Source organism: Hydra vulgaris, chromosome 13 (genome assembly GCF_038396675.1).
Source record: "Hydra vulgaris chromosome 13, alternate assembly HydraT2T_AEP".
Lineage (NCBI taxonomy): Eukaryota > Metazoa > Cnidaria > Hydrozoa > Anthoathecata > Hydridae > Hydra > Hydra vulgaris.
Window position 1 is genome coordinate 10,843,939 of NC_088932.1, and position 9,892 is coordinate 10,853,830.

The 9,892-nt window shown below is 27.8% G+C and overlaps 1 protein-coding gene across 1 annotated transcript; it reads left to right on the forward strand.

Moving 5' to 3' along the window:
• The first annotated feature begins 222 nt into the window (after positions 1–222).
• LOC136089631 (uncharacterized) lies at positions 223–8,767 on the forward strand. Its single transcript, XM_065815682.1, has 11 exons — positions 223–325; positions 2,237–2,401; positions 2,543–2,706; positions 2,777–2,887; positions 3,848–3,994; positions 4,067–4,472; positions 4,571–4,710; positions 4,859–4,918; positions 5,944–6,119; positions 6,564–7,894; positions 8,520–8,767. Exons 1-11 carry the CDS (start codon positions 223–225, stop codon positions 8,765–8,767), a joined length of 3,051 nt encoding a protein of 1,016 aa, XP_065671754.1.
• Positions 8,768–9,892: the final 1,125 nt, after the last annotated feature.

The following is a 9,892-nucleotide window of genomic DNA, read 5'->3' on the forward strand; positions in this document are numbered from 1 at the left end:
TTAGTATGGCTCTAAAAGGAGGTCTTGCAAATTTTGAAAATTGCAGACTCCGGAAAATTTTGTAAAATAAAAAATGACGTAAAGGTCGTTTCCATATCAGCCGAAAAATTTTTAGAAAAGCGTGGTTTCGATAAAATAAAATTTTAACAGTCGCTTGGTAAATGATTTTTTATTTTTAACCAGTTTCTAAAATTTTGGATTTCAACATAAACATTTTTCAAAATGCTTTCAAACGATATTGAAATAAATGGGGATGATTTGTATGATTCTGGTAGCTTAAAAGATAATGAGAATGGTTCTTTAATGGAACCAGAAGATTTTATAGGTAGGATTTTATATTTATTATAAACTTAAATGATCTCTCGAATATGATTTGATTGTGTCTTTTTAACATTTTGAATAATTAAAAAATTAATAATATAGTTAAAGTTATTAATTTTACTTAATATCTGTATCGTATGCTATATTATTATAATTTTTATAACCTTTTTTTAATTTTTTTTTATTTAATTATGCTCCTTGAGATTTAATGTCATGTTAAATCTAATATGTCATAATTTATGAGCCATGCTGATTGGTGTTTCTTTAAACTTTATTATACATTTTTTAAATCAAGTTTGTTCTTAAATATATTTACTTTTTTTGAAAAATAATTTGTTGGTAAATATATTTTTCTTTGTTTCAAACAAAACAGTTATTAACTGACAAGAGTTTATTGACCTACAATGACACATAATTTAAATAAGATATATAAAACACTCACAAGACTAATAGTATTAATGATTATCGACTAATGATAATGATGATTATTAATGTAATAAGAGATATTACCATTAATGCAATGACAATAGTATGAGTAATACCAATAAACAATAAACAGTAATAAAAACAAACTATAATAATTGTAATAACTGCTAAAATAGCTATAATAATTCTAATAATGATAATAAAATTAAATTATATTATAGCCAATAAAGTAATAATATTGATAACAACATAGCAAAAATAGTAACAGCTGTAACAAAAATTATAACAATAGCAAGAACACCAACAATAACAATACAGGAATATTAGCAACAATAATAGTATTAGTATAAGAAAAGAACTATTATTATTCTAACCCGCGCTTTATACTTAAAGTTGTGACAAGCTTTTAGGGTATTCTTGCTTTTTCTAAGATTCTAATCATTGCAATTGTTTGCAAAATTTTATCATTTCATATAACTATTAACATGCTGATGTTTTGAGTTTTCACAATGCCACAAAGTCATATCTAAAACATTAAAAAATTCTGTGGGGCGCTGTGACCTAGCTACTATTTTATAAGAGTTTACTTAAATGTTTCTTTCATGCAATATAAAAATAAAGTATTATATAATATATAACTATATCATTAATCACACTGCTCACAGAGACTGATGACTTCTTGTCTTCAAAACTTCTCAGGAAACTGATAATTGGATCTGAAGAGCATAGGAGCCTGGTTAACAGGTCTATGTTTGTAGCCAGGTTCTATACTTGCAATAATTATTATGATTTGTTACATAAATAAAAACATAAATTATGTGTCACTTAACACTTATATTAACTTGAAAACTAATATGTACAGTGTTAGCTGTCATGTAAATTTAAGTGGGGGCATGATAATTTTTTATTTAGTTCACTAAAAAAAAAATTACATACTCCCTAGTGAATCATTCACATGTTTAATTTTTGTGATGGCTTTATTATTTGTCTGGATCGCATTACTTGTTTATTATTTTTATGGAATTATTCTGAACTTGACTTCAACTTCATCGTTTCTTCCCTTGATGTTTTCAATTTCTTTTTTCAGTCTTTAAACCATATGATTGTAGCATTTACTTTCATTCATTTATTTGATGGTTTGGGATATTGTGGAGTAGGTTTGAAATATGACGTGGATATACATGAGTTACAGTTACTACTTTGATCAACAATATATCTTATGATATTGTATATCATATAACGACTTTTTTTCTAAGCGTTTTCCCAAAGTTATTTATCTTTTACTAATTTTAGTTAGTCTAACTTTTTGCACAAATAGTTTAGCTTTGATGTAGTATAAATATATGGTACAACCACTTGTATATTGAGTATACAAAAATATGGTCTCTATATATGTATATAAATTATACATATGAAAAACATTTAATTTATGCTTTTATGTATATATTTGAAATGTATGAGTTTAACGTTGTTTTAATTCCATTTTTAGAACCAAGAACATTAAGTGTACCATTAAATGCCATTAATACTCTTGAAGAACTGCAAATTCTTGCAACATATGCTGATGTTTGTTCAAAAATTAAAGACCATGAAATATTTTATACAGTTCATTATGTTGCAGCTTACACAAAAGGAATGAAGAAAACAAAAGAAGGTTTGACTTATTATAACTATTTTTTTTTTTTTTTAATAAATTAATTGATGGCTAGATTGCTTTTTTTAATCCAATTTTTAAAGTTGATCTAAATTAAAAGCTCAGAAAACCAAAAAATAATGTGGTTACTTTTTTATTTAGAGTTAATTAAGAAAAATGATAAAGTATTTTTTGAAGATATAGATTTTTCTTATTCTGGAGTGCCATTTATTGTTTCGTCCCATTGCACTCTTGATTGTCAGCAACGCAAGGATAGAAATGTTAAACTGAAAGAACGGTATAGAAAAAAACAAAATGATAAAGCAGTAAGTTAAGCTTTTTTTCCTTTTTATTTTATTTTTTTTTTATTTTTAATTAATTTTTTTAAATGTTTAGGTTGCAGACCATTCTTTCAAAAAAAGTAAAACTAATTTGCAAGTTACAAAGAAGTTTAATTGTCCTGCTAAGGTTCACATTAAGGAAGTTTATGAGTTTCCTGAATTTAAGGTATTGTATTCCTAATTTTAAGTTTTGTGATTAGGATTTTTTTAATTGTAACATACAATTAATTCCCGATTATTAGAACCTCCAAGGGACCAAGGAAAATGGTTAGACTAAAGCAGTTTCCAATTAATATGAATTTTGACCGATATTAGTTCGAGTTAAGGTGATTTTTTTAATTAAATGCTTAAGTATAAACATTAAATATACACCATTATACTAACAGAAACGTGAAAAATCTCGGTAAAAGAAGCTTGTGTTGTATTCACTCTGTACACTTAAAAGATAACATTGAAAAAAGTTTAGCATCACAATAACTTTTTTATCATTTGGTAATATTGCGTCCAAAAGCTAGCGATTTTTTATTTCAAAATTTATTAAAACTTTAAAATTGCATTTTTAACGTTATTTTATTAATATTTGTTTTAATAAGAGTCTACTTATTCAAAGTTCTAGATATCCAAGTTCAGACTAAACGGGAAACTTTTAATAGTATTCAATTAGACAATTTTAAGGGACCAAATAAAACAGTTCAAGATAACAAAAATTCTAGTTAACCTGTATTTTACTTAACAGAAATTAACTGTATTTTTTAATTTTTTTTTTTTTTGCTATTTCATTAGTATATTCAAATATTTTAAAGTTTTTTGTTTATATCGTTTATAGAAGCAATTGAGTAAATAATGTTTTCAACTCTATCATAGTTTTTATATATTGTGAACATAGGGATAATATTATATTATTAACATTAGTAGGTGTATTTTATATTTCCATCATTTTATTTTTTTAATCACTCCATTGATTAGTTTTAAACTATATGAGTGAAACCTAACCTGATTTTGTTAAAATTATAATAAAATTTGTAGTTTCTCAATTTTTGGTTGAAGAACTTTTTTTTTAATTTTACTAATTTTCTTATTAGGTTTATAAATATTTGTTGACATTTCATTTTTTTTTTTTTTAAAGCTTGATAGGGATTCAGAATGGCTAAGAAAAGATGCATCAAAAAAACTACGAGTAGCTCTTACTGAAAATAGAAATATTATTATGTGTAGAAAATATGTCTTGATAATATCTGATATATCTGTTCACAGAAACCATCCTATTGGTGATGTAAGTTTTTGAAAATAGGCTTTTAAGAATGATTTTGTTTTACTATTTTACCATTCACTGTGCTTTTTAAAGGCTGCAGGTATCAATCAACTCATTTCAGAAGATCTTATTGTTAAAATTGGTGAACTAGTTGGAGTTGGTGTAAATACTGTTCCAGAAATGAAAAGACATCTTGAAAATTTTGTTCGAATAGATTCCAGTTCCAGTAATATTCCACTTAAATCAAATAAACGTTTCTTCCCAAGGGATAAGACCATCCGTAACCATATGATGAAAGCAAGACAAAAGCTTCGTTACTCATTCATAGACCAAGAATGTCTACTTAAAAAAGTAAAAGAATGGGAAGATAACTTTAAGGGATCTTTCATAAAGTTTCGACCAAAAGGTGTCAGTTTAGAAGATAATGACCAAGAGCTTCATAATTCTTTGTTGTTTGTTTATCCAGATAAGTGGCAAAGGAGGCTACTTTTGCGGTATGGTAATGAGCTAGCCTTTCTTGATGCTACATACCGAACCACTCGATACGCTCTTCCTCTATTTTTTTGGTCGTGAAAACAAACATTGATTACCAAATAGTTGCTATCTTTGTTTGTGAAAACGAAACTACAGAAGCCATTACAGAAGCACTGCAATGCTTAAAACAATGGAATCCTTCATTTGAACCAAAATTCTTTATGACTGACTATTCAAATGAAGAAATAAATTCCCTTGAATCTGTGTTTCAAGGTAGGGCTTCTTTTAAATATTTTTTCAATCACTTTAGAATGTAGTGTATTTATTTGTGACTTCCATTGAGAGCAAGCTTGGGAGCGGTGGCTGTCCAAATCTATTAATAGATGTTCTATAATAAAAAATTATGTCAAGGTAAAGCTACGTAGAATCGCTCATGCAAAAACAGCTCAGGATTCTAAAGAAGCTGTAAAGGTATTGAAAGAATCATTTGAATACTAAAGTAATCCAAAGCTCATAGAGTATTTGAAAAACACTTGGTTTTGTATCAAAAAGGTAAGATTTTTATGAATAAGATATAAGTAAGGTTACCTCTAGTATACTACTTTAGTTTTCAATAAGCAACTTTCTAGTTTCTTAATAATCATAAACGTTTTTTAATTCAAAGAAGTAAAAAATGTTTTATTTTATAAATAACAATTTTTGTTTTTTTATCTAAACTTGTGAATAATGGTGGATTAATGAATCCGACTAGGTATTTCGTTAAATATTTTGAACATCTGTATCTTATCCTGTCCTAAAGTAAAATTGTTGATTTGGAAGTTGTGAGAAAACTTATGTGCAATATGTTTCTTTGTATTCAATTATAGACGTAGTATTTCTACCAAATTTTTTGTGTGCAAACTCCTTCATTTTCTCCATCTATACTTCTTTTAGATACATTTTTGTTATGAAATATGTTTTTGTAATGCTTTAAATCAAGCTTTTTTTGGACAGGTATGTGAAGTGTTGAGTTTTATGGAAAGTTTTCTTTCTTTCACTTCCGAGCTTTCTTTTAATGCTTTGAGTAGTCTAAAACTTATTTATAATATTTATCTATGACAGTATAATTTTGTGTGTTTGCATGTTTAGTAATCATGCAACATGAAGTTGATTTGATGATTATTTTCCTAAAAACTTTTAAAACCTAATTATCCACTTTCATTTTGCAACGGTTTGCAAATCATTGATTTGTAAACAAGAGTATCAACACAGTTAAAGATGAGGAAGAAGGGTTAAATGTTTTAACAATGTTTGAAATAAAAAACTTAATTTTAATTTTTTTTAATTTTTTTTATAAGGCAATAATTTATTAAATAGAATAAGTTAGATTTAAATAACTTGTTGTATCATTATTAAGACTCAAGATTTTTTTTATTAATTAAATGTTTAAAAATCAATTAAAATTTTTATTATTTTCAATACTTTTCAAAGTTATATCCTATTTTAAATATTCTTAGAGATGGTTATTTGCCTACCGACAAGATAGACTATTGTTGAATATTAATACCAACAATGGAATTGAACGTCAAAATCAATTTTTTAAATACAAATTTTTGGAAAGAAGAAAGACATCTTCCCTTACTACTATGCTTAGTGTTTGTATTGAAGAGTTCCTTCCGCACAAGTATGACAGGTTAGACTACTGGAAAAAAATTTTAATTCTGCTTTTAATTCTGCTATTGATAATAATAATAATAATAATATTTATAGTTATTCTGATTAAGTTAATAGTATTTCTAGGATAATAATATTATTAGTATTAGTATAAATATTAATAATATTATTAGATAACAGTAATAAATATAGCCTACCATAAAGTATTAAATAATTGACATTTTTTGTAAATCTTTATATAATGTGATTCACTTTTCTCCTTAAAATTTTTATTATCTTGGTGCTTCAGGAATGAGCTTTAAAATCTGTAAAACCTTTTAAGAATATTTAGTTAATGAGTATATAATTGCTGAAAAAAGTACATATAGTAACACTAACTATAATAGTAATTGACTATTTTTGTGAATTTGTTATAGTAACAGCTTTTATTTTGTGTATTTTAAAAAACAAATAATGTTTTTAGCTATGTTGATGAAAACAGAAGAGCAAGTTCATCATATAAAAAGTATCATGAGAAAATACCAAATTATTTGACAAATCGTCCAAGACCTTTGGTTAATCATTACATGAGAATGATTGACAAATTGTATGGTGTTGATTTATCAGGAGTTACTGCTTTGACAAACAGACTATACAATGTTCCATCATTCCAGTTTAACAGTAGGCTTATATACCAGTGTTATCTTAGTGATGCAGAACATTTACCAACTTGTTCTTGCCCAGCTTGGTTTACTAGTGCATATCCATGCAAGCACTTTTTTGCTATCTTTCTTAAAGAAAATCTTTCTTGGTTTGATTTGGGTGCAGCTTATAGAGATTCTCCCTATTTTGCTCTAGATTTGTTTTCAGAAGAAAGTGGTCCATCTATTACTGTTAATTCTCCAGAGTTTACTACATCAATGGGTAATTCTGCTAAAACACTATTAAAAACAAATACTGAGTTAACCAAAATATGTCATACAATCCCAAGAAGTAATAGTCAGGTATTAAAAGACGGCCAACATTCACCAGAAGCATGTAAAGAACTGTTGAATGACATTAGACAGTTGACATATCTATGTAACTCTCAAAATGCATTAGATAATTTATTTGAAGAGCTGCTTAAAGTGAAAACTACCTTAGTTGAAAGTCTTCCATCTGAAAAAGGTATTCTTTTACATCCAACGATTCAACCAGAAACTTGGAGCAAAACCATAATAAAGTCACCAAAACCTTTTAATCTACCTGTTAGACGAAAAAGAAAATTGATTAAGCGATTTGGTGCTAAATATGAACAAAGTAAAGCTGCCGCAGAAATCTGTGTAAAGCTTGATAAGAAGGAGTCTTGTTATTCTGAAATTATTACAGATCACTCAATTGATGAAAATTGTGCAAGTTTTTTGGTTACCAATGATGTTCAATTTGACAATCAGTTAATTGAAGAAGTTATAGCTGGTGAAAGCAATGAACATCGCAAAGCCACTTTAAGTGAAATCAATGATCATCAACTTCAAAGCAAGTTTCAGCAAATTCAAAGTCTTAGTTCCTCCTTCATTGGAGGCGATGAACTCTTTGCAATTAAACATTGTCAAATGCTTAGTGACGAGGTTATTCATTTTTGCCAACAAATGATGAAGATTCAGCTGGAGATTGATGTTGGATTGCAAGATCCCATAAAAGGAAAAATCAATGCTTTTCATGTCCATCAGTTCGTTCCATTTGTTCAAGTTTTTCACGATAAAAATGGTTGTGAAACAGGGGAGATTTTTATTTTTGACAGTCTTTTTCATGGAACTATTACTTTAAGACAAAAAGGCAAATTTGCTCTATTCTACACTGCAGTAAAAACTTTGTTTCTGTAAAAGTATTGTCTATTCAACAACAAACTAATGGTGTTGATTGTGGCCTATATGCCATAGCATGGGCGATAGGGGTGGTAAACGATTAACGATTAATCGATTAAAAACCATTAATCATTAATCGATTAATTAACAAACGATTAATCGATTAATTTTTTTTTTAATATAACAACTTTGCGTTTTTTTGTTTCAAAGATTTTTACGAACATTTACAAGCGTTTTTTTAACGAACAAGACTTGTGTTGACTAGTATGTTGATTTGCCTTTATTTTCCGGCATCCGGTCAAATATTATTATAAACAAACAAAAACAATGCTTTTTTCATAGTGCCGTTTCTTAACCACCATTTACAATGTCGTTTGGAAAAAACCGCTCTGAAGTTTGGAAACACTTTTTATTGGAAAATAAAGGCAAATCAACATACAAGTGCAAACATTGTTCAGTTGAACTTAAATTTCATTCATAAACTTCAAGTTTCTTGTATCATTTAGAGCACAAACATAAAATTTATTTGACAAAAGTTATTTCAGAGAAGTCTAAAAATATACAGCCAAGTATTCCTACCTATTGTAATAATATAGGTAGCAAAGCTGAAGATGTATTAGCTCGTTTAACTGCTGTTGATCGTATCCCTTTTGCAACTTTGGCCAATAGCAAAGATAGTAAAAATGGCTGGAAAGCTCAAGGACTTAAAATCCCTGATGATCGACATGCTATAAAGACAATTGTTATGAACTACGCAAACTCAATTAAGTTAAAAGTTGTTCAAGAGCTTCAGCAAAAAAAATTAAAAGGAGAAAGGTTTTCAATTTCTCTTGATGAGTGGTAAAACTAGAAGGTATTTATGTCTCAATGTACATTGTTCAGACAAATATCACTATGGTCTTGGAATGATTAGAATAAATGGTTCGTTGCCTTCAGAAAGAGCTGTTAATATTGTTATTGAGAAATTAAATGAATTTGGCTTAAATTCGATCAATGATGTTTTTGGATGTGTTACTGACGATGCATCAGTAATGAAAAAAATGGGACGAGAAATGGGAGTTATACACCAACTTTGCTATTGCCATGGAATTCATCTTGCTGTATGTGATATTCTTTATAAGAAAAAATGCTTAGAAATAGAAACAACTCAAGAAGAAATAATGACTGATGAGATTGAAAATGAAACATCTGATTCCGACCTTGATGATAAAAACAACAATGAAGAATGCTGGAATGAGGAAAATAATAGCTCTGTTTCACAGGAAATCCAGTTTAATGAGGATTATGGCATTATCATATCGAAGGTTCGTAAAATAGTCAAACTTTTTAGAAAATCTCCACTTAAAAACGATTCCCTTCAAAGTATTTGTAGAACAGATTTAGGAAAAGAATTCAAGCCTATTTTGGATACTAAAACAAGATGGAATTCGCTAATAAGTATGTTAAAACGATTCTTAGAATTAAAAAATGTTATTGCAAAGGCTCTTGTTGATATATCTAGAACAGATTTAATTTTAAAAGAAGAAGAAATAAAACACATTTCTGATATTGTTCAGGCTCTACATGTTGTAGAGTTAAGTGTTATGGAACTAGGGAAAAGAGACTGATCTGATAAAATTATTTTGTTTTTACTACAAAATCTTAAAGAACAAAGTACTAACATTGGTCAAAAATTATTTACTGTTGTCTCGGAGAGAATTGTTGAAAGAAGAAATTGTAATATTGCTGGTTTACTGTACTTTTTACATAACCCAGCTGACTATAAATCAGACTCAGAATTTCCAGATAATCTTTTGAAATACCCGCATAAAAATAAAATTGCTAAAACTGCTAGAGAAATATACCTACGTTTATTTCTACGAGGAAGTAGAAGCAGCATATCAGTCTGAGTTAGAGTACACTTGTAATGAAGAACCATTAAGAAAATAAACCAAAGGTGAAGAATTAGCAGAAATAATAGCTAATACAG